Source organism: Aythya marila (assembly GCF_965140915.1).
Source record: "Aythya marila genome assembly, chromosome: Z".
NCBI lineage: Eukaryota > Metazoa > Chordata > Aves > Anseriformes > Anatidae > Aythya > Aythya marila.
Genome location: NC_139080.1, coordinates 25,685,462 through 25,710,718, shown reverse-complemented (window position 1 = coordinate 25,710,718; position 25,257 = coordinate 25,685,462). Strand labels below are relative to the sequence as shown.

Here is a 25,257-nt window from a genome sequence, read left to right as displayed (position 1 = left end):
AGGAATGGATCCATGACCCACCAGCTGTGGAGGGCATGGGAGAGATGTGGTGGCAGATGTGGTGGCAGCCACTAGTGAAGATGTCATATCTCACAGGTGATGGGGAGCCCTCAACCAGTGCCTTTCTGGAGTAGAATGGCTTTAGGGAGACAGCACCCCCAAGCAGTGTATTTCCAGGCTGTTTGGGAGTAGGAATAAACTGTGACGTTAAATGTTGAAACCAGTCTTGACAACTGAAGGAAATGAATCACAGGTTTTATTAAATGTGGCTGAAGTTTGGAGTGCCACAGGTCTATGGGGGAAAAAAAATAAATATCTTGAGATCAGTGTTATCTGTTTGGCTAATTAAGGTGAAATTTTAAAGAAATTAGGGTATGGTCCAGCATAATGTTGTAGTTTGTAGATCAGTATGTATGTATTTGTTGTTGTAGTTTGCAGATCAGTATGTATGTATTTGTTGAAACAGGGGTTCCAACTAATCTGGTCCAAAATCACATGATTTTTGAGTGTCTTTCAGCATTGTCAGCAAATATTTTGGTGCACGCATAGATGTGGTGTCCAGCATTTCTTTAAGCTTCATGTAGGTCTTCCTTCCCTGCATGTAAAGGAAGTCAATTTTCCCTTTTTTTGGTAAGGATTGATTTGGCTTTAATGGAAAGGTAGATTCAGAGAAATGAGTACGTGTGGCGGAAAGGAAACCTGTACAACTTAATAGCCTCATTCGAGTATCTGAGCAAAAAATAATAATTTTAAATCACTTGCTGTTGCTGCCTCTGCTTCTTGTTACTTGATTTTTCTTTGCTTTGTGTTACTGCTTCGTTTGTATGTGAAATGTGACAAGATATATCTTTCTTTGACAACTGCATTTGTAATAACCTTTTTATTTCATAGGAATTATTGCAATTGGCCACATTAATGAAGCAATTGACCAAGGAGATCCTGAGAAAACCCTAGAAACCCTACTTATGCCCACAGCCAAGCTGCAAGATGTGAGACCAGAAAATGCAAAGCATTATCAAGATGTTTTGTACCACGCCAAAGCACAGAAATGCAAGGTTAGAGCTTGGACTGTTGCATCTGTCAGAACTGAAATGTTGATTCTTTTTCCTTCATGTCCTGTTCCTCCAATGTTTTGATTAGTTGTGCTAACAGGGTGGTAAATAAGCCAGAGACAACAATCTGTCACTGAATAATTTTTGAATACAACTTTTTCTGAGTGACGCAAGGGATTAATTTTCAGTCAATACTAAGATGTATTCTGCATCTGTTGTGTTTTTCTGCAAGGATTGAGTTACAAGACTGTCAGGCAGGTAGTTATTGTGCAGGCAGGAATTGTCTTTTTTGCTACTAAGTATTCAGTCATGCTGAAGAAGTCATTGTTTAACAAACCTCTAAATAGTACTTTGAGGAGCCTTTGTTGCTTAAATCTGGGGGGGGTTACAATAGAGGAGTCTTGTGCTTATTTCTGTTCTGCCCTTGTCATGCAACAAAATGCTGGCCATCATGTACTTCAGCTTCAACCTATCTCAGCAGGATACTGGTATCTGCTTCCTCAAAAGCAGTGCCCTGGTTAACATCACAGCTCAGGGAAACATAAACACAGATCAGCCTCACAACTTGCAGGATGTGACTGAATGCAAGATTAGCTAAAACTCATGGTACAGCATTTCATTTTTCCTGCTGTTTGAAAAGATGCCTAAAATTCACATATGTTCCTAATGTCAGCTGGAGAAATTTCTTGCTCTTTGGCTTGTAAAAATACCCTCCAGCTATCTTGTCACCTCACCTGTGGTACCTGCTATGAAATTGTGCATTTCTGTAAGCCACAGCTTTTGAACTTGGTGCTGTACATCTGATTTTTTTTACTTAGGTTCCTATGTAAGATCTGGTTTCACTGAGCACTGGATCCTGAAAAGCCTTCCCCTTGCTGTATGCTGTTCCTATTGTGTGTTTTTAGACTTTGACAACTACTTAAAACATCTTCTCTTTTTTTCCCACCTCATGATTAAAAAAAAAAAACAACAATCTCCATGTTTATGGAGAAAGCAGGACCACTCTGTACGAATTCCCAAGAGAAACATTTGGATATATTAACCTGAGTTACTATTCTAACTACTGACTAATGACATGGATATCACCTTTCTTTAAGAAAAAATATGATTTATACATGTATTGAACTTCCTCTTATAAAAAAAAAAAATAATCAAAAAGTCAAAAAGTTTGTGCAATAAGTCTTTTTCAACCCCATGCTTTTTCTGAGTCCTATTTATAAAGCAGATCTGTCTTTAATTGTATTTAAGATGTTTTAAGAGTGAGCTGTGGCATAAGGAAGTACTTGATTTACAACAATCAGATCTGCATGTGAACTTCCTATATTCCCAAGTGTCTCAGAAAACATATGGGTCTGAACTTCTGGCTTATTCTAATCATCCCATTGTCACATCCCCCCAGTTGTGGTGACCTTGGATAAGTAAAATCTGCACCAAAAACTCCCAGTTCCCATTGTGGCTCTTAATCACAGATCACACCTACTTGTTCTTTGCTTGAAGAATAAAATGAAAATGTGGAATTTTATTCCTGTAACAATACTTCTATTGTGTTGTATTGTATTGTGTACAATAGCTTCTAACAGCTCTCACAGTTGCTTCAAGCAAAGTGTGTTCAAGCCCCAGCAAAGAGAGCCTATGTTTAGGAAGTGTTACTTCTATGTGGAATGTTAAACAGATGTACCATACTTTTGCATGCTTCCTGAGTTTTGTTATTTTATTTTGAGTGATAGCTATGCAGGTTTTACAGTTAGGTTAGCAATTTTGATGTCTGCAATTAATGAGTAACACCTGGATTATTTTAAAGTTATCCTGAAGTTACTTTGAGGGAAGGGCATGATTTTAACTAATGTAAATTAGGAGCCAGGAGAAATTGAAGAGGTAGAACCTTACCAGACTGCACATTTCTTGGAGTCAATTTCTATTTTCCCCTGCAAATGGCTTTATTTTTGAGTAAAGTTTCTTACAATACTATTATCAGACAGATGTAAAACACTTTTTTTTTCTCATCACTGTCTTACATGGTTCAGTTACAAACATGTACACCAACAACTGAGCTCGTTTGTAGGAACTTATACTCAGTATACGTAGATATTGAGTTTCTGTAAATGTCAAGTTAATTCTTTGCTTTATGAATGTGGACAATTAATCACAATTTCCTTAAGGATTTGTAACACGAAGTATTTCCTGTGAGGATGTGAAAATATACAGAATACTACAATGTAGCTTCCCTGTTTTGCTTACCAAGCAAGAATAAAACTTGCCTGGATTCACGCTGATAAGGCTTAGCTTCCAGCTGTCCTTGAGGGTTATAGGAGTACAGGTGCTGACACAGTGGAAGAACAAGTCTACAGAGCAAAGCTGGTTGAGCAGCCTCAGAGGAGATACTTCCTTGGAAGTGTGTCAGGTTCCGTGTCTATAGCTGTAGATTCATTGCTCTTCCAGCTGAATGGGATTCCAGCTCCTTATTTTTAACATCCAGTGCAGATTTGCTGTTGGTTGTGTGATAGGGAGCTTCTGCAAAGTTCTATAGCCCCTGAACACCTAGAAAGTGCTTTTACTTGTCCATGTTCCCACCAGACGAAAACCTTATGTTCACTTCACTGTTCCTGCAGTGAATGTGAGCACAGAGATCGTATGAAGTCTTTGGAAGTCATGAATGGACCTAAAAGTGCTATTCAGATATGGATTCCTCTTCTGTTCAGAGGCTGTGGTGACTGCTATTATAGTTTCTTCTCTATAGCGGCCATAAAAGTGACCTTCCCAGAAGAAAATGGAGATGCTCAGCCACTTCCCTGAATCTTGGTACACCAAACGTTGTAACACACGTGATAAAATTAGAGTTGGAGAAGAGTATTTCTGAAGATGCTTCTTTGTGTGGTGTTTGGAAAGATGTAAATTTTACTGAGATCATGGTTTAACATCCTTAGATTTTTTTTTTAGGTTTAATTGTTGCATGTGAGGTTTATTGCTACCTGGGTTAGTAAATATACAAAATCATAATTCCAACAATATAGAAACAAGTTTATGCTTCCCTGGATATTTTAACCATTGTTAGGTAAATATTGGATTGGCTTCTGATTTTGGACATCAGAAAATAAAGGAAAGGATCAAGACAACTGTTTAAGCTGCTAAGACATAAAGCAATTAGATAAAAAGAATACAACTCATCTGTGTTATAATAGTAATAGTTGATATGATGGATAATAAGAATAATATTGCTTGGTACAAAGCAAATAGTGAAGATGGTAAGGATCAAAAGACTAACTTTAACATACCAGAACCATTCATGTGTTTTGAGTGTTCGTATGATTGAGACATAGCAGAAAATTATGATTGCAAGAGGTATTAAAAATCCAAAGATAGCTAAAGAAACATAGTAGTAAAACTGGAAGGAAGATACAGTTTCACAAGCATTGTGCACATCATGGCAGGTGTAAATTCCCAGTTGTTTCACATAATAGCTCTGCTGCATTATGCAAAGTGGGAGCATGTACAAGAAAACGATGGTCCACACAGTAACACAGACCATAGTGGCATAAGTACGTTTCGGCAGGCTTTTGTAGGTGAAAGGGTGAACAATGGCCACATAGCGGCTGACGCTGATGCACGTGAGCAGCAGAATAGAGCAGTACATGTTGCCATAAAACACCACAGTTGTGGTTCGGCACATCATTTCTCCAAAAATCCAGTTGTTCCCATTGATGTGATATGCTATTTTGAATGGCAGCATGATGCAGAAGAGCAGATCTGAAATAGCCAAGTTTGTGTAGAGGATGGCAGTGCACACAGACCGGATCCTGAAGATCAGCATCCACAAAATGATGGCATTAGATGGTACACCCAATAAAACAGCACTGAGGTAGACAGTGGGTATCAGCTTGGTGCTCAGAGAACTTGTCAGGTACTCTAACGTTGTGTTGTTTACTTCTGTTAAAGTGGAGTCATTGGACTTTTTTGAAGAGCTTTTGTTTTCTTTGATGTGGATGGTCTTTGTTTCCCCTTCTATAGCATGCGGGGGGATGTAATCGTAGTCTCTTGCTGAAATTCCACGGAAAGTCTTGATAAGAGACACGGTTTTAACTGCAGAGCCATTCAGTGAAGATTCTAAAGCTTAAAGTTAATATTGTTAAAATAGGCAAACTACTGGATTAGGAATACAACTTTCAGGTAAGGAGAAAGGCAAGCCTTTCCTTGTGAAAAGCAATCTCCATTTAGAAAGTTTGATAGGGTTCTTTGTTGCTTTAAGTTAGCATCTCAAATGTGCCTAAGAATAATCTTTGCTTTCTTAGTAATTTCAACCCCGTTCTTTAAAATTTAGTGTAAATTTAATGTTAAATTGACTTTTCTGAATACTAGGTGTTTTCAGTCTTTAGCAAAACATCCCATTTGTGCAATGTTTGTCACCTGTAAAGGTTTTTGTCACGTAGCAGCAATGTTGGTAATTTATGATAAAAGCTGATCAAGTCTTAGTGCAGGCTACCCTTGTCACTTAGTGGATGAAATGCATGACTGCAAAAATGAAAAAAGAACTGCCTTGCTTAACAGGGGCTGAAAATTTCAAATTATGAGAAAAAATCATCTCATATACCAAATTAAGTTGCTATTTTGTATTTTTCATCTTCTGACTAAAGCAAACTAGACTATTCTTTTTCTTATACATGAAAAAATGCAGTTACTCCCGAAAACTGAATGTAAATCTTTGGGCTGATATTAGATCAAACTTATTGGTATGAGTAAAATTTTTCATGCAGCAAGAATAGTCTCCATCAGTAAATATAACAGATGTGAGTAAAGCCACTGATGCTGGTTACCTTTCTGATGCTTAGTGGCTGAATTTTAAAGACATTAACATTTATAGATGAAGTATGAATGTGTTCAACGCATGGTCTCAAAGTAACTTGTAAAATACCTTTTGCAGAACGAGTGGCAGCTTAATGAATTTTGTCATTCAAAAAATTTCTTCCTTGGTTGTGCTTAATGCCAAAAAACTTCACACAAAGCATCAGGCACACATCTTGAATCTGGAATTCAGAAGTGAACTGAAATTTGGATGAAAACCTGTGAAAACCTTTTACCATTCCAAACTGGAACAGAACATGGAAAACAGCTTTAACCATGATTAATTTTTTGTAACTGGTAGATTTATGGTAGAAAACTTTGAAATTACAATCAGTAGCCTGCATCCATTTCAGTAACTTTCTGGATGGTTACTCCCGGGAAAAAAAAAAAAAATGTTGCTCTTTAAAATGTTTGTATATATTATTGCATAACAAAAAAAAAAAAAAAAAAAAAAAAAACACAAACAAACAAAAAAAAAAAAACAAAAAAAAAGCAATAACAAAAACTTAGTTTGAAAACAGGTCTAATTTTAGTAAGGAAAAGAGATGGGCTTGATCACGTCCTTAAGTTATGTTTGTCAATAATTATCTGAGATTTTCCTTCTAATAACATAGTCTGAATCTGTAATCTTGTTGAACACTTTAAAACAGAAAGAACGTGACTCTACAGGTTTGAGTATTGTATCACTACAGAAACATTAGAAGATGTGTTTTTAGTAAGGGCAGAAAGATCGCTTAAATAATTCCTCATTAGTGACTGAGGAAAGCGAAAGGTAATCCAAGGTGTCACTGAAAGGAAATAGTAAAAGTCTGTCTAAAGTAAGCTTTTCTGTAGTGTAATAATATCATGATGTGTACAGTCCATTTAAGCCAGTAAAGCACCAAAACCTCAAAAGCAAATATCAATTAAAACAGAGTACATGCAGAAAGGAGGACTCACCTGTAGTAAAAAGACTTGAGGTAAGAGAGAGAAGTCCAGTGAAAACCAGTATCTTCATCGTAGTATGCTAAATCCGGATATATATAAATATATATAAAAAAAAAAGTAATACTGTTTTAGTTCATCTCAAGATGTGTTTTTGATAGGATATTCTTCCTTCTGTAAGGGTCTACAGAGTAATTGATCTGTTGTCCAGAAGCATCCTGTAGGCATGAGATTTATGGTGCGGATCTAGTTTGTTCTTTGTCTACTAGTAAGAGGGTGTGACGTATCCAAATATGCACACATGACTCAGTTTCAGCCTCTGCCCAACACTGAGATTAAATTGCTTTACAGCAGCAATTTAACTCTTAATTTACCACAACCCTGATTGTGGGAGAGGAGGTTCTGCTGGAATATGTATGTACAGGTATCTGGGGAAAACAGTATTTTCTGGGAAAACCGAAGGCTGTTTACGTAAACGTTCAGAGGTCTCATCCAAAGACTAAAATTCTGTATTGCTGAACTCTGTACCCTTCTTGGGGAGAGGCCAGGTGTTGGGAAGAGAGTAGTGATCATGGTTTAGCAAATGTAGCGGTGAAAGCAAGCCACACATACACGGTTTTCTGAAGGCATGTGTGTACTGCCTCAGCCCCTGCCTACCTACCCAGCACAAGCAGCCTGTGCTCCTGTGACGGCATCCCACCCCAGCTGCCTGCTCTTTCCAGACAATTCCCACCCATTACACACTCTGGAACCTTTACCCCATTTTCATTTGCTGTTTTTGTTGATCCCTTCCTCTTCCTCTGTTATTTTTTTCCTTGAATGCCAGAAAACAATGGCTTTCTTCCAGCAGACAAAATTAGTGTGAGTCCTGGTCTGGCTTCCAAGCTAGTGGCAAGGCTCAACATAAGCAGGACTTGGCTCCAGAACAAAAATTGTATCTGTTTTTGTATTTAGTGTGTAGAAATTGGACACCAGATAAGGATTGCGAAACTGAAAAGAATTCCTTTCCTATAAATCGTCAGTTGTATTTTGTATGTGCTCTCTCTCATGTTAACCCTAAATTGCAGTGTACATCCACTGTCATGCAACTGCCTGATACTGGTTGATTTTATTTAGATATTTTGCTTATGTGTTTGTTTGCATATAATAGAAAGAGAGGAGTCTTTGTTTTGCAATTTTTACCCTCTTTTCTTTACCCTGGTCAGCCTGTAGATGATGAGACCTGCTCTGCCATTTAACTCCTGAAATATTTGCCACCTGAGCTAAGTAATCATTATTAAACCTGAGTTGCCTTTTTATGCCATCTTTTGCTTTTATTTTCTTATGTAACCTTTACTCATGTTTACAGCCTTCCCATATAAGGGTTTTGGGATGAATACCAACTTCCTGCATTCTCCTTTGTGCTCATAGTGCTGGGTAATAACATTTGGATATACGTAATGCTTTATTTAATTGATTTATTTAATTACATTGCTTATACATTATGGAAATTGAAACAATTCCAGCTCTGCTCAAAATCTTACTCACCTTTAGCAGGACGGAGTCTTTTACATGTGAAAGCTTTGAGAACTTTTATTGAGCAAGAATTTATTCTAGTCACTAAATGGAGTATAACTTGTTTTATTGCTCATTTTAAGTGGTAAAATTATTTTTAATGCCCGGGGGCTTTGCAAGGGAAGTCTGTGTATGAGCTCTCTCTGTATATTCAGACACTTCTATAATTCAGTTCTCATAAGGCTTTTCTCTGTCCTTTTTACAGGAAACCCAGGATGAATCAGCAGTGCTATGGCTGGATGAAATACAAAAGGGAATCATTGATGCCAATAACAATATAAAAAAAGCTGAAATCTGTAAGCATTAAGCTGCATCTGTATTCCTCTTGTTCTTCTTAGTCTGGAAAAAGTGAAATTTTCAGTATTTTTTTTCTCCACTTCAGGGAAGAGTGGCATCTTTTATATATGCTGACAGAAACAAATGCATGTCCTTTGTCATGCTGAAGTTAGGGTGACTTAAATTTGAAAAACTTTGTTAGCTTTGAAGTGGTAAATCTTGAAGTTCAGTTAATAATTTAGTGGGTGTGGTTATATAGGTTAACATGATCAAGATTTACAGCGTCAGTGTAATTTCCTATCACTTTTAAAGCAGAAGAAAATGATAACAGGAAGTCATGCAAATTCTTAAATGTTTATAACTTCACTTATTTCAATATGGTATCTTCTATTAAGTGCTAACAAATAAAAATTACTTTGGGCCAGCACAGATCTGTCAAGGTTGCCAGCTTGAGTTTCAGGGCTGGGTCACCTCTTGCTTGAGTTGGCTGTGGTGGGAGAGGAGGTGAGCAGCTTGTGTGAGTGAGTCTGCAGCACTTTCTTTTGCATCCTGAGAGGTTGTGGAATACAGTTGCTTAACTTGATGTACTCCTGCAGTGCTGCACTCAGCCTTCAGTAAAGTACTGCTGTCATTTGTTTACTTATAGGCATGCTATATCAGTAGTTAGTTCTTTGAAAGTTGTGGGTGGAAGAAAAAAACAACAGCCAGGTATTACAAAACTAAATCTTCTATCCCTGCTACAGAACCAGTGAACTTAATGTTACTGTTTCAGAGTTGATTTGCAGTTCTAATTCAATCAGTCAGATGTACTGAAAACACATGAAGGATTTCCATTGGTCACACATCTGTGAAAAGCATCTTGTGTTTTCTGAGGCAGGGTTAGATGCACATATGTTGTCCAAACTGAGCTGTTGTACTTGGAGGTACTGATACCCATCTTTTTCCACAAAAGAAGGTTCATTTCAATGCCACCCAGAGGCGTGAAAAAGCGTGAGGAAACATCTGAGCTCAGAGAAGGGAAGGAAATGCATAGCTTCTAAACAGATGTGAACTAAAGCTAAAGAGTGACTTGAAAATATGTTTTTGTCTACTGCTGTAAGACCTTTAAATATGTCACATAAATTGCATACCTAAATTAGTTCAGCGTTATGCATATACTAGTACCATACATGTTGAAAAAGACTAGCTATTGCTTTACCTAGTAGTTGTTTCAGTAAAATCTTCATGTAATCAATGCCACCATTTTTGTAGCAAATGTGCAGCTTTTCATAATCAAGTATGATCAGTAGAACTATTTTAACAAGTCCCTAGTGGAAATAACTACTAATCTCCTGTACTCTGCCCTCTGGGTTGAAACAGAGCAGTGTCAGCACAGCACATTCTTCAGAAGTGCTCTAACATTTTGGAGCTAAAAACTGAGATTTAAAACTTCCCCACGGCACAGAACCTGGTACTCGCTATAATGAAAGCATCCTGTTTCAGGAAGTTAACATGTTATATTCACATAGATTAAACTTAGAAAACTCAACTCATTCCCAACTTGGAAATTAATTTCCATTTCAATCTATCCCAGATAAGCTATTTTTGAAAAGCAGACAATCCCCTCCCTACCACAAAGCTTGTGTACAAAAGTAAAGGCAGCACAAAATGGTTTTGTTTCGGTTAGGACAAAATGTGTATTTTGAGATAGCTGCAGTAATGGCAATAGCAGTCAAGTACTGACAGCTATACTGGAATCGTCTTGATCCTTTTCCAAATCATTTTAATGCTTTGTAGAAGTATTAAATACTACAATATTAAAACTTTGATATGGCCTTTATAAAATGCCTGCCCTGTCAGTAAAGGACTATCTTGTACCTTCCTTTAGGAAGACATGTTCAGTAAAGACTCTTGTGCTTCCTAATTCTTTGTGGTGTTTGCTGTGGAATTTGGCTTATCTTACTTTGTGTCTTGAATCAGTTCAACCCCTGTACTCCTTGTGCAAAAAGAGATCAAAACAAGATTGGCAGAACAGTAGCTGTATACCATGGCACCCTTCAGGAAGAGATAACAGTGCAGACCTTCAGCTTTGCATAGGAAGGGGCTGTGAAAGCAGGATCTGCCTCTTGAGAGCTGTGTTATAGAAAAGAGCTGATCTTTGGCCCTGCTCAGAGTTCAAGCTTATCACGGTGGGCAGCTGCATCTTTGTGTATCTTAGCTTCTTGGAGGGAGGATAGATGTGGAAGAGCCCTTTGCAGTGCTCATCTGCTTCTGAGATCGTGATTGCTGCAAGAGCAGGTCCATGCGCTGAGAGCCTGCCCCTCTCCTGCAGTCAAGGATAACTAAATTTCACATATCTCATAATTTCACAAGGACACATGGTCCCTTCTTTAGAGAAGCAGCAACAGAATGAAGTGTTACTACACCAGTACAATTTCTATTGAATTGGTGTTTTTCCCCACTATTTTTTCTTATGCTTTTATTTTAGAAGAAAAACATAATTAGTTAATAGATAAGGAGAAAAATCCAGGCAGCGCGGGATCTACAGAAATAACTGTAAGCTAGGTTGTGTGTTCTTTTGTCTGTATAACAATAGTTTCCAGCATCCCTAACTAGAGGACAAAAAGGAGAGAGAAAAATATTCAAATACTGGTGACCAGAGCTGAGGAGGTGGATGGTCTCACTACTGTCGCTGAGCACCTTTTGTGGCAGCTGTGGGTGGAAAAATATGTGTAGGTCAAGCAATGAACATAGAGAGGGACCTTTCTTGTATTGATCCAGGTACACACAAGGAAAAGTGCTTGGTGCTGTAGTCTGAAAAGCAGCTGTAACAAGCAAAATTACCTGAATTCATTTAAGCAAGGATATAATACAGATATTCTATCTGTGTGTGTCTTTTCACTTGTTCCTTGGTGCATGCATCTTGAATTTAGATGTTAAGGATCACTATTTAAGATCAGAGTAGTGGTTTCTAAGCAGTGCTGCATATAACTTTATTGTGTAAGGTACTTTGAAGTGTGTTGTGTTGCTACGTGTTGTCGGGGTGGTATCACCCCTCTGACCATGAGACCTGCACATAGAAAAGGACACTTAAGAAGCCCTGATCTGAAGCTTCATGTAACTTAGAAGTTTGACCATGTCTCAAAGCATTGCTTTTATATGCCCTGAAACCAACTCTTCATTGCTGGCAAACTCAAGGGTGTAGCCTCATCAGCTTTAGGCAAGCTTCAGATTTAAGGGGATGATGACGAGGAACGGTTGCTTTGGGATCGTGACTAGGGTGTTGGCACAGTGTTGCAAAACTTTGTTCAAGACAAATGAAATTTATTCCGATTTTGCACAGTAAAACTGAACAGTTTACAGCTTGTAATGCAATGACCCACTGCATCTCTATCAGGCTCCTGAGTGATCTTCTGCTTTATGGGCCCACTTGTTGGGCATGCTAAGTGAGAAAACCTGCCATCCTCAGCTACTGCCCCTGCTGTTCTTTGGCGTCCCACCTGATGGGGAGCAGCGCTGCCCTCAGAGCGCTCTGTCATGCTGTGACTACATCCCTGCCTGGGTGCAGGGCACACTTTCTAATGAGCCTGCTGTTCTCTGAAATACTCTTCCTTAAAAGCACAGAGGAGTCTACAAAGAGGTGAAGCACTGGATTGCTGTGTGCAACCATCCCAGATGTCCATTATCAAAGTTGCTAGTGGTTAGCATTGTGGGTATGTAGAGTACAACACTTAATTTTCTCCATCATTGTTTTTCCCTAGTGGCCACTGGAATATCATTGATTAACAAAAGCTTGGAGAAGGGTGACTCACAATCAATCCCGATGATACTACAGTCCAAGTTTGGATTACGGATTGTTTCAGAATGTGCCGAAATTTACTTCAAGAACCTCTCTGAAGCCAAGAAGCTGAAAACGAAAGATGGTAAAAGCCATCCTGAACAGAAAAGTTTCACATTTCCCTGTTACTGAGGCAATTGGAAAACTAGCACAAAAGACTTACCTAAAATCACTGTAAAGTGAGGGATGTGGTTGATAATTTTTGAAATATATTGAGAAATGTGTTACAGTTGCCCAAGTACATTTTACATGATGGTGAACTGTTCCGTGCATCATCCAGGGCCCACTGCATGCTGAGGAATATCTAGTTAGTTCCAGAGTCTAGCAAAGATCAAAGTAGCCTCAGAGAATTCAAGACATCTTCTCTGACTGTCAATAGGCTAATCTGTCCTGTCAGGAAACCACATGACTCTCCTTTTTTTTTTTCTGTTAGCAGACAAAGGAAAGGGTTAGACTGCACACTTCAGCCTTATGGACTACTGTCACAGGTCAGGCTCTGCCAGAGTGTCCATGACCTGTTTATGAACCCTGTGATTTGCCTGGGCAGCAGATATCAGCAACAAAAGTTTGGAGAGGGCATTTTGCACAGATGACCTTAGCAGCTTTACTTTTTTTTTTTGTCCATGAGGAAATGGATTTTTTCCTGCCTTTCAGGATGCAGTATTGTTTACTGAATCACTAAACAGGGCAACGATATGGACATGGAAAATCTCTGGCGGGAGCTAAGTGTTAACGAGGCCCAGCATCTGGCCGGAAGATAGCAAAAATATTTTCTTAAATAGTCTATTTCAATAGTAAGTGATGATGGAAGATGTGGCTTACACTGTTTCAGCAGCAAGCACCAAGTTGGCATGTATTTTTGAGAAGCTGACTATGAATTTGTACAAACCTCACAGCAGTTTTGTTCTAGGAGAATGATGCTGCCCAGCAGAATAAGATACTTTGAAAATATTCTTACTACAAAATGGGCCAAAATATATAATGCCTTTTGTATAAAATTTCTCCATAGCGAATGTAGAGATGGGGAGTGAATGGGGAGAGCTTTAACTTATCAGTGTAGGAGGACACAAATATGTGCAAATGACAGCATGTATTGCTTTCAGATTCTACGGAAAGTCCATGGATTAAACTTGTAATGAAAGATATGTATGATTACTACTACAATGTGGAAACAGAGGAAGGTACCTGTGCTGCCCCTGGAGGAGTTGTACCAAAAACTTCTTGGTTAACTGGTGAAGAAATCCAGGTAGATGGCTAAAATATTTGCTTTGACTGCAAACATAAAGCATAAACACTTAAGGGATAGATAGCAATACATGGCAATATCAAAGGAAGAGGCTGCACTGGGGGAGACTGAAGATCATTTTGGTTCTGTATCTGCTTCTTAAAATATCAACATGTAAAGTCTGAGACATTAGTGATGGCACAGCCTCCTGTTTTATATATCCTAATGATTTTGGGGCTCCCTAATTGAAGGTTACAACAATGTTTTTAATAGCCACTAGTAGACACTTATGGAGTGTCTGACTGCTTTTTGTATACTTTCACATTTTTTGGTCTTTGTATCTCCAAGTACAATAAGATTTGTGAAACTTGAACCCAATTGCTGTAGAGATTTTGCAATAACATGAAATACAACTTAAATTAGTGGATCACACAAGCCTCTGTGCATTTTTTTTATTCTGATGTAGCTCATATAGGACATTGGTTTACTCTGCTGCAGACAGCTCAAGTCACCACAATAGGTCCTTTAGAAACTCTGACTTTAACACTACTTAAGTGTGTTTCTATATACAGAGCTCCCTGATTTGGTATGTATTTCTAGATGTGACTTCAAAAAAAAAAAAAAAGCACAAAAAAAAAAACACACTTGAAAGTAGGAAAGCAGAACTTTTAATCCTAATGTTTAAAAAAAATAAAATAACTTCCTCAAAATAGCATGTCCAGCTGGTTAACTCAGGCTTGAAAGGAGTTCATACCCCTCATAAAATTCAATGGTAGTGAAGTAGCTCTTCATACTGACTAAAGTTTAGAGGTAAGTTGTAGGGGTTCAGATATGATGAACATAATACAGACAGAGAATACAGGACAGATTCCAGAATGGTTTTGTCCCTAGGTGGTGGTGGTGGTGTTTAATTTTGCTTTGTTTTATTTTCTTAGCTCCTTTTAAATGACCTTTTTCTGTGGTATCTTAACAGAGCATTGTTGGGCAAGTCACAGCAGATTACAATCGGGAGCAGCTTTGGCTTGCTAATGAAAATCTGATTGTTCAGCTACAAGCCCAAGCAAGGGGATACTTGATCAGGAAGAATTATCAGGAGAGAAAAGCATACCTCCAAAGCCAGGAACCATCTGCCATCAAAATACAGGTATTGTATTAGAATGAGAATGTAATCTGGCTTGGGTAACTATCTGCATGTGAGTGATTAAGTGGTGTATCACTGCTGAAAACAGACTGCTAATAACAAAATTCTCAAATCAGCAATTCAAACTTCAACTTTTGCAAATGTATTCCTGTCCTAGTTGGAATAACTATGCTTTTAAATAGAAAACCTCCAGTTTTCAAATAACAAATCGTATACACCTGTAACCTAAGCCACTTCAATGGGAAGATCTCAGAAATGCATAGCCTTGGCTTTATTCTGAGGTGTTCAGGTCTTGCATGGTATACCTAACCAAGACTGGAAGATTGGAATATATTTTTTGAGTATTGAAGCAAAAATTCCGTGGCAAAACATGATGTAAGAAATGCATTCCTTTCTAGACTATCCCAACTGGGAAGTGGTTTGCTTCTGTTCCATGAAGTCATAACTTGGTAGGGAGTGGCAGACGCGCTGGTATTATCAGGCTCTGACATTGTTACTTGGATGTCTTCTGTTTGTTGAACTCCAAAAGAAGTGTAAAAGAAACATTTCTGTGTGCTGAGAGTGTGAACACTGATGATTATTTTGGTGTCTATAGTAACAACTTAAAAATTCATGATGATAAATACTAGTAGCTCTTATCTGGATCGGGTTTTCACTTTCCTACATCGTGTCTGGGCACAGTAAAGTCTTTCACTGCTGTTTAAGTAATTCAGGGCCTTTGAAGAGGTTCAAAAGTGAGGAGAAGTTTAGGTAAATGAAGTTCTCTGATAGTTTTTTATGAGCATTAAAAGAGGCTGTGAAAAGCCAACAAGTGGAGAACTAGGCTGATGTCACTGTTTGGATAGACTAAAGACACATTATGGTAAATGCTGAGTACAGCTGAATGATCTGTATTGCTGAGGTCTTTGCTGAAAGTTTACTTTGAACTAGCAGAAGGAGAGCTGAATAAGGGAATTGGCAGGTTGTCATCTGTGGTACAAGGTGATGATCCTGAATGTCTCAGGAAGACCACAGACTTGAGGAGGAGGCCAGGACGAGAACAATGTGGGTTCTATTAGGTAAAGCAACAGCTCTGGGATGCAATGGGCAAGAAGAAGGTGGCTGGGTCTTCCTGTGTGAGGGATGAAGCTAATGACTGGGATGTTAAGGGTGTACTGGTGATAAGAGTAAGGATGGCTTCAGGGGAAAGGAGGAACTGATATTGGACAACAGTTCTAAAACTGGACCAAATTGGAATGAAATATCAGCGAAGCTTAAAAATATAAGCAAGATTACATTTAGGTTAATTATCTTTTTACTGTAAAGGACGTTTTTCTGTGTAACGTACACACAAATTGCTAACAATGTTTAAGTAGCCTTAAATATCAGTCTCTTATTAACAATGTCTCCTTATAAAACAGGCTTTCTGGAAAGGATTCAAACAAAGGAAAAGCTACGTTGATAGATTAAAGGTGCTTCAAGGCAACGTTGGTGCTATTGTCAAGGTAAGACTCCGCTCTGCTTCTGGGTCTGAGTATTCTTCATCCCTTGACTTGGTTCTCTGATGCCTGGGAATCTGCAGCTAGCAGCAGAAAATGAATGGGCTCATGCTCCAGAAATTTACATGGTGCTGAATGTTAATTGACAGATTTTGTAAATAGAAAGCTTCTTGAAAGCTGTGTGCATGACTTCTATAAAGCTTTGAGCTTGAGTGGATCATAATAGATTTTCTTATACTTCTCTTTCTATAATACTAATTTAGAGAATAGATATCACAAGCACATGAGACCAGTATGCCTACAACAGAGGACTGTCAGATACAAATTTAAAAGACATGCACTCGGATACACACATACAAACCATTTGTGCAGAATGTGTTATTTTATTTAATTTTCAGATTCAGTCATGGGTCAAAATGTGGTTAGCAAAGAGAGCTTACAGGAAGCGGCTGCAATACTTCAAGGATCATGTAAGTCCTTTTTCTTCATTTTGAACACAAAGCAGTAAATAGGGTAATATGACTACATGCACATTATAGAAATAAGTCCTAACTCGATTCTTTTGCTTGATCTTTGTACCTTACAGAATGAAGAAATTGTGAAGATACAAGCATTTCTCAGAGCAAACAAAGCCAGGGAGGACTACAGAACACTAAGTAAGTGGTAATGGTTATTTGTTGTATATCTGGGCAGAAGTATGTTCCTGTGTCACTTTAAAAAAAAATAAAAAAAAAAATCCAAGATTTCTTAGTTTCCTATTCCCTTCAAAAACAGGTGCAAACAGTTGGAAACCAGTTGTGTTTTACCTATGCTATTTTACATACTTGTACTTTATGATAAATATTCAGCTTATGCTTGTAACTGTTATAACCTTTCTGCAGTTCAGCTTTTTATACACTGTAATCAGTTTCCCAAGGGTTTTACACGTGTTCAGTGATGTGTTAACTAACAAGCCAATTTTTTTCAACTATAGTTGGTGCTGAAAATCCACCCTTGCCTGTCTTGCGCAAATTCGCCTACCTCTTGGACCAAAGTGACTTAGATTTTCAAGAAGAACTAGAAGTAACAAGATTAAGAGAAGAAGTGGTTACGAAAATTCGATCCAACCAACAGCTGGAAAAGGACTTGAACTTAATGGATATAAAGATTGGGCTGCTGGTGAAAAACAGAATCACTCTTCAGGTCAGCAGACTGTTCAGTACTTAGTAACGTACACTGACAACTTCTATGTGTTAGAGCTCAGGATTAAAGAAACACAGAGTGGTTGTGTTGGAAGTGACCTCTGGAGATCACCTGTCCTGCTCAAGCAGGTCTACCCAGAGCAGGTTGTCCAGGTCCCTCTCAATGTGGCTTCTGAAGATCTCCAAGGAAGGAGTCTCCACAACCTCTGGGCAACCTGTGATAATGCTTGGTCACCCTCAGTTAGTTACAATACTGGCAAATGAAACACTTTGCTTAAGTAATCTGGTCAGAATAGCTTGCGTGAGAAGTTGCTCTTTTGTCCTGAGTGGTATTTCTGTTTGCTACTGAATGTCAGTTTGTTTTGCTAGTTTGGACAACAGTAATTATTTGGCACACTTAAAGCATTTTGGTAGAATAGAGTAGTCTTCTGATCATATTTGAGAGATTAAATAATTATTTAATTAAATAATTCATTAAATAATTAATGAGTCTATACATGAGATCAGATTTCCCAAACAGTCACTGTTGGCAAGCCATAATGGTGGCAAAAAAAAATGTTCAAAAGACCAGCTAGTGAATAAAGTAGCAAAAAGTACAAAGCTGCTAATAAATGACCTGATAGCAACATATAAAATAGTTAGAAAAAAAATCCGATTTGCCTTCTACATTTACATATAATATAAACTTTTGATCATTGCAGGATGTGGTATTGCATAGTAAGAAACTTAACAAAAAGAGCAAAAATCAGCTAGAAGAGATGGTTATGGTTGATAAACAGGGTATCAAAGGATTGAGCAAAGAGAGAAGAAAAAAACTGGAGGCATATCAACACTTATTCTATCTATTACAGGTAAGTCTTAGAGTAAAAATAAATATGACAAAATTGCTGAAGGAAAAAAGTATATTGCTTGCTCTATTTTAGCAATGTCAGTAGCAGTTATGAAAAGATTTCCAAAGGAGTGTTGTATGTAGATCACAGTAGATACTATCTTGGTCTTCTAATGTTTCCTGCAATTTAGAAAATCCATGCTGTCCTTAAATTGTGCAAGAAATATAGATGCTTTATTGTTGAGAATAACTTCAATCCATACTGAAACCAAATAAATGTTTTCTTACATACATCTTTTAGTCCGCATGAATTAGTGTTAGTTTTATCCTTCATTGTATGTGGTGGAAAGGAAGCTGTCTGATAAGCAGCTTAAAGCGTATAATAAATTTTTTGCCCTTCCAATTAATCACATCTCACCTAAAATTTTCTAGAAGCTTAGATCTTCCCAGGGCAGATGCCCTTTGTAGGGATGGTTTATCTCAGAAAATAGTGTTCAAATAATTTGTTTGTTTTGCAGACTAATCCCATGTATCTGGCAAAGCTGATTTTCCAGATGCCTCAAAACAAATCAACCAAGTTTATGGATACAGTCATCTTCACTCTCTACAACTATGCCTCTAATCAACGAGAAGAATATCTGCTGCTCAAACTCTTCAAAACTGCTCTAGAAGAGGAAATAAAGTATGTACATTTAGTACAAGACTTCAGTTAATTTGTCTGACAGGCATTTCAGTAAATTCTTCATACCTAAAATAATTTGGTTAAATTTTTAATTGCTGTAAGACTATATATATAAATTTCAGTGGAGAATTTTGCTTTCAAGGTAGTAATTTACCCTGAAAATTAAATAATAAACCCTGTAAAATTAACACTTCAATTCAGAAAAAATTTTCTATGTTGAATACTTTTTTTGATAGTCACTTAAAAGGGGGAAAAAAAAAAAAAAAAAAGCTGGGCTCTCTTGCTTTCATAATTAGGTATTTAAGGGTGAGGAAACTTTTTTTTTTTTTCTGCATAGGTATGTATTTTGAAAGTGTAGTGGAGATTGTTTTGTTTCTTTTTTTTTTTTTTGAAAAATTACTAACTTGTTTTATGCACTTAACAGGCATTTGGGCCCTGACTTGTTTTTTTTATAGATTTTTTTTAGTGATCATTCACTATGCTGTGTTCCAGGGACATTATATTAATTCTCACTAGCATTCAGATACTAACTGCTACAATGTTATTCTATAGAGGAGTCTAAGAAATAGTCTGCATAAACATGTTTGAATATGCATAAAGGGTGCTTTCAAAAGAGTGGTCTGAAAAATGCTTAAAAACATTGATAACTGCATACATAAGTAAGATCTGTAAACTTTTCTATTGTTGATACAGCTCTAAGGTAGACCAGATACAGGATATTGTCACTGGAAATCCCACTGTCATCAAGATGGTTGTCAGCTTCAATCGAGGTGCTCGTGGACAGAACACTCTGCGCCAGCTCCTGGCACCAGTAGTGAAGGAGATCATGGATGACAAGTCCCTCATAATCAACACTAGTCCTGTAGATGTGTACAAGTCATGGGTAAATCAGCTAGAAATGCAGACTGGTGAGGCCAGGTAAGGGAGGAAGCTGGATATACCATACCATCTCTTACACACTTGAGGGATCCCTCAGTTTAACTTCCTCTTTCCTTCTCTGACAAACTGTGCTTGTGTCCATCTGTCCTTCCCCCATCTTTCCATAACACAGTGGGATGCTTACTTGGGGAGAAGTGCTTGAAATATTGTACTTCAACCTATTCTGAACAATATATTACTTTTATAGAATCACAGAATGGCTTGGGTTGGAAAGAACATTAAAGATCACCCAGTTCCACTCCCCCCTACTATTGGTGGGGATACCTACTACTAGATCGGGTTGCTCAAAGCCCCACCCAATCTGGCCTTGATTGCCTCCAGGGATGGCACATCCACGGCTTCTCTGGGTAGCCTGTTCCAGTGCCTCACCACCCTGAGAATAAAGAATTTCCTCCTTATATTTAATCTAAACCTATCCTCTTTTAGTTTAAAGCCATTCAGCGTTGTCCTATCCCTACACTCAAAGAGCCTCTCCCCAGCTTTCCTGTTAGGCTCCCTTTAGGTACTTTAAAGGCCACTTTAAGGTCTCCCCAAAACCACCTCTACTCCAGGCTGAACACTCTCCAACTTCCTCAGCCTTTCTTTTTTCTAATTTTTTAAGTGATCCCAGGGATTTTATTCAAGTGACATCTGTACCACTGCTGTGATTGCTTATGGCTTGAGGGGAAAAATGAGATGAGGAAAAGGGGAAAGAAAAATTCTCTGTGAATTCCCCCTTCCCTTCATCACCCTTGCTTTCAAAGCTTGTGGTCTACAACAAATCACACAAGCTCCTCTAGCACCCCTACAGATTATTCTAGAAATGATGCCAGATGATCCCAGTTCCTGAAAGTATACTTGCTTGGAATCTAAATTTGCTTCCAAGTGTGACAGCATTCCTTAAACCTTTGGATTGGCTTGGGTTAATCAAAAAGAAAATCTTGTTTATGTTCATTCTACTTCCTTTCAGATATGAAAATGATCAAAAGTCATTTACTTCATCTTTATAGGTATAGTAAGCCATGCTTTGAAAGAATTTACAGAACTTTGTTTTTATAGCAATGTGATAGCACTGTCCTTCCGAAGAACTATGAATTGGAACTTTTTAAATCCATTATCAAATTTAGGAATCCTCTTTTGTAACAAAGGGAAGGAACATGGCCTGTGTGCCCCTACCCAAATGAAGAGTTCCCTCCAAAAAAGAAGCTAATGCACCTGATACTCTTGTTAAAACTCTTGTTACTTTGTAAACTTCAGCTGTATTTGTGTTTTTCTGTTCACTGACTCCTATGAGGCAAAAACTAAATAAATAAATCTAGTTTATTCTCTGATATGCTTAGCATGGTTTAATGTCTGTTTCCTTTACAGCAAATTGCCATATGATGTTACTACGGAACAAGCATTAACACACACGGAAGTAGTCAGTAAATTGGAATTATCAATTCAGAGTTTGCGAGCAGTAACTGATAAAGTTCTCACATCCATATTCTCATCTCTCAACATGATGCCGTAAGTGCTAAGTTGAGGTTCAGTTCATGTGAATGGTGAAGCTTGATATAAACCTTGTCAATTGTGATCCTTTCAAATTACATGGTTTGATATGTGCATCTCCAATGACTTCCCCAGTAGAGGGAGTGGTTTTCTTACTCCTACTCTGTTTTAGTCTTGTGAATGTCTCCATATACTTGAAACTTCTTGTATTTTCCATTACGATTTTTTTGTGTTTTAAGTAGCTGACAAAAGAGCCAGTAACTTGGCTTACTAGTATGATTTGTTTGTTTCATCTAAGTCTTTCAGGTTTTCTTTTTGTCTCTTCCACTTGTAGCTATGGGATGAGATATATAGCCAAAGTTCTGAAGAGCTCACTCCATGAGAAATTCCCTGATGCAACAGAAGATGAACTATTAAAGGTAGACTTCCAAGGGCAAACCACCAGCCACTTGTTCTTTTGATGCCAAAGGGGATTTTTATTGACACTAAGCATTCTAATGAACTGATAAACAACAGCATTTATCTGAAGGGATCTGGTGTTACTTGGGTTTTAAAGGGGTGGTAGAAAAGGAAGAGAAAGGAATTCTGTTGTCACAACCTAGATTTCTTAGTCTGTGTGCTCAGCAATTCCTAATGACACTGCTCAACTTCTTGTAGATAGTCAACTTAGTAACAGTTCTTAGAGGTTTGGTCTTTATTTGAATCATCATACTTTTTGGTTTTATATTTTTGCCATTGCCACTAGAGGTCCTTTCATGAAGAACACAGTAGTCTTTATTTTTTTTTTCTTCCCTGAAGTTATCATATGAAAAGTAATATATTTAATTTAGAAAAAGTTAATGTTTTAATTTAAAGACAGTGTGAAAGAGCTCTAAAAAAAATTTACAAGTAGGTCCTTTCATTGTATTGCACACACTTAAGGTAGTTCTAAATGTTGTGGAAATGAAGCTCACAAATGAAGTGTGAGTGAAGGTATTGTACAGGCACTGTGATCATCTCTAACCTGTCACGTAGTCATTGTGCCTCTTTAGGGGCCTTGCTCCATGAGCCAACAGTGAACTGAAAGACTGACAACTCTGAAATTACAACTATTTATATTTCAGTAAAGGTGTTTTTATTAGTGTTTAATGAAATGGTTTAATGAAATGGTTTTAATGAAATTTTTAAATGGTTTTTAAATGGTTTTTAAATTGCAAGGGATCCATTTCAATGGGACTAGCCATGTGTGTATATATAATGGCACCAGACAGCATTTCTGAAGTACTTCTATCCATCACTTCAGCAAGGCAGATTAAAAGTATTGCTTGACATAAGAAATAAGTAGAAAATAGAGCATAAAGCATTCAAGCCTTTGTGCAAGCTGGAGGTTCTACAGGTGACTACACATAAACTAAGGATCTTTGCAGAAAGAGAAGTCCTTTCTTTTTCTGGGACCAGGAAAGATATTAAACAGCCATTTGCATGACACAAATTACTGCAAGATCATTGTAGAGAGTGCAGTTTTGGAAAACGTGTTTTCTAGTCTCTTAATAATAATAATAAAAAAAAAAAAAAAAAAAACACGACATTGAGACTTGTCTCTTAATGTCAATAGATGCATTAAACATTGGCAACTGTCTGTTGCACTTCAGAAAATGAACCTGTGGAGACAAACCTATCAAAATTTAGAAGAAAAGTTGTATGTGTCTTGATGTGTTCAAGTCAATGCCTTACACTAGCTTGACTATATCTAGCAGTACCAAATTGAAACCTTATTTTGAAAGTCTATAACTGATGCTTTAAAAGGCCCAAATTCTAAATACAAAAATTATTGATGTGTTGTTTAACTAAAAATATTCATTACAAAGTTTGGAATATATATATTTTTATTTTTGCTGTGGAGCAAATCCAATGAATATAAGAACTGACTTAGAGCTTAACGGAATACTAATCTTTGAAGAGTTGTTAAAAAAAAAGAAATGTTGAAAAAAAAAAAGTTGTTAAAAAAAAAGAATGTTGAAAGATTGATTCTATTCTTTTATGAATTTGCTTTTTGGTGTTTAATGATATTCAGTTTTTGTGTTAAGTGTTATTGAGACATTTGCCAAAGTGTTGGAAGAATTTGTTGTGAGATAAGCAGTTGATTTTTCTCTTCCTTAATAGTTTACTAGATAATTAAGGGCTATTTTAAATTGAATATTTTACCCAGAAACTTTGTTACTCCAAAGCTTAAAAATAAGCTGTAGTTTTTATTACTGGTGCTGGTTTAAATATAAATTTGAAGATTCCAGTATATGTCTGGTAGGTTTCTGACAGTCAAAAACAGACAGTTATTGTAATGGAAATAATGTAGTTGAAATCAGGCAATTCCATTTCTAAACATTTTTTTAATACATAGCTGTCTGATATCTTGGAAACATGTTTTAAAAAGTACATGTCTGTACACAGAAGTATGTATGCTTGGTTTTTTATTGTGTTATGGTATGGTGCACTTTACTGTCCTTGCATCATATAAAAAATCAGACTCTTTTCAGTTGGACACATAGGTAACACATACATCCTAGGAGTTTTTCCTTGTTTTCTACCACCAGTTCATATGGTCTAAGTTGGAAGTGATTGATAATGTTCTGTAAAATGTGATTATGTATGAAAAGGAAATTCTCTTAATTTTTTTCTTTACAGATTGTTGGAAACCTCTTGTACTATCGCTATATGAACCCTGCCATTGTTGCTCCTGATGGTTTTGATATAATTGATATGACAGCCGGGGGCCAGATACACCCTGACCAGAGGAGGAATCTAGGTTGTGTGGCAAAAGTCCTTCAGCATGCTGCTTCTAACAAGCTCTTTGAAGGAGAGAGTGAACATCTGTCATCTATGAATGCTTACCTCTCACAGACATACCAGAAGTTCAGGTATGAAAGGCTCTCACAAGTAGCTATACAGTAAGAATGCTCTTCTAGGATGAGTAAGGAAGACTAGTTTGTGCATTCTGCAAATAATAACACCCTGCTTAAAGTTGAATGTTGAAGGATTCTCACTCACTGAGGAAGCTGAAGCAGAAGGAGCATGTTGTATTCCTTCTTGAGCATTACTTGGAGCACCAATCAGCCCTGCTGATTTCATTGCAGTAAGACTTCCTTACTGTAAATACAGATTATGAAAGCAGCATGAAATGATTCACAGTCTAGCAGAAACATTTGTGTTCCTCAGTTGGGTGGGATAGCTGAATGTTTTGTCTGAGGAAAAGACTTACTGATGAGAAAAAGTTGCTTTTTTCATTTTTATTCTTTCATCTTTATACAGTCACAGGAAACTGTTTGTTTTGTTACACTACAGGACACAAGTTTGTTGGAATTACTGACCATCTTTTCGTGTGGTTGCTATTATACTGAAGTGTTCTTCTGCCCTGTGTCAAACTTATTTTTGTAACTTTTATGCTTATTGACCATGCTTAATAAAAGCAAATGTACTGTTCATATAATGTGTTTCCTTGAGAGATCAGCCATGAACACAAAGGCATAACCTTAATCACTCTGTTTATTTAAGGTATTATTTGAGGGCACGACACAAACATGACGAATAGGGTAGAAAGTGTAGCAAGATCAACAAAGGTTAATAAAGGAAAAAACCTACTCTAACTAGTCCTTTGATTACTACAAAAGAAAGAAATCGTCTTTTAATGAAGCCAACTTCTTACTAGACTGATTCTCTGGGGATCTTTACTTAAAACAGAAATGCCCTGCCTACCTTAGATACCAATGGTGGTTAATCCTAGCTGCTCAGATTCAGATCCTCTGACTTTAGAAAACAAACTGTTCCTTTGGCAGGAGGACCTTGCTGTTTGTTGGTTGTCTATGCATATCCCTGAAGT

General features: G+C 37.4%; 2 protein-coding genes across 9 annotated transcripts in view; one reads left to right on the top strand and one right to left on the bottom strand.

Annotated features, from left to right (window-relative positions):
- Positions 1-25,257, top strand: part of IQGAP2 (IQ motif containing GTPase activating protein 2) — a 124,799-nt gene that overhangs the window by 85,242 nt on the left and 14,300 nt on the right. For all 6 annotated transcript variants that reach the window (XM_082783848.1, XM_082783849.1, XM_082783847.1 and 3 more), the window contains 15 exons: positions 892-1,055; positions 8,572-8,662; positions 12,383-12,544; positions 13,563-13,705; positions 14,658-14,828; positions 16,226-16,309; positions 16,702-16,773; positions 16,890-16,959; positions 17,277-17,485; positions 18,186-18,335; positions 18,832-18,995; positions 19,689-19,913; positions 21,282-21,422; positions 21,739-21,823; positions 24,066-24,298. In XM_082783848.1, coding sequence (XP_082639974.1) covers positions 892-1,055; positions 8,572-8,662; positions 12,383-12,544; positions 13,563-13,705; positions 14,658-14,828; positions 16,226-16,309; positions 16,702-16,773; positions 16,890-16,959; positions 17,277-17,485; positions 18,186-18,335; positions 18,832-18,995; positions 19,689-19,913; positions 21,282-21,422; positions 21,739-21,823; positions 24,066-24,298 — 2,164 coding nt within the window. The remainder of the gene's footprint in view (positions 1-891; positions 1,056-8,571; positions 8,663-12,382; positions 12,545-13,562; positions 13,706-14,657; positions 14,829-16,225; positions 16,310-16,701; positions 16,774-16,889; positions 16,960-17,276; positions 17,486-18,185; positions 18,336-18,831; positions 18,996-19,688; positions 19,914-21,281; positions 21,423-21,738; positions 21,824-24,065; positions 24,299-25,257) is intronic.
- F2RL2 (coagulation factor II thrombin receptor like 2) lies at positions 1,069-7,427 on the bottom strand. 3 transcript variants are annotated; one of them, XM_082783853.1, is made up of 2 exons: positions 6,828-7,427; positions 1,069-5,159 (listed from the first exon to the last, which is right to left on the bottom strand). In XM_082783853.1, exons 1-2 carry the CDS (start codon positions 6,883-6,885, stop codon positions 4,072-4,074), a joined length of 1,146 nt encoding a protein of 381 aa, XP_082639979.1. In that variant the 5' UTR covers positions 6,886-7,427; the 3' UTR covers positions 1,069-4,071. The 3 variants fall into 3 exon arrangements, with proteins under 3 accessions (XP_082639979.1, XP_082639980.1, XP_082639981.1); XM_082783854.1 differs by having other exon boundaries at positions 1,069-5,153; XM_082783855.1 differs by having other exon boundaries at positions 1,069-5,087.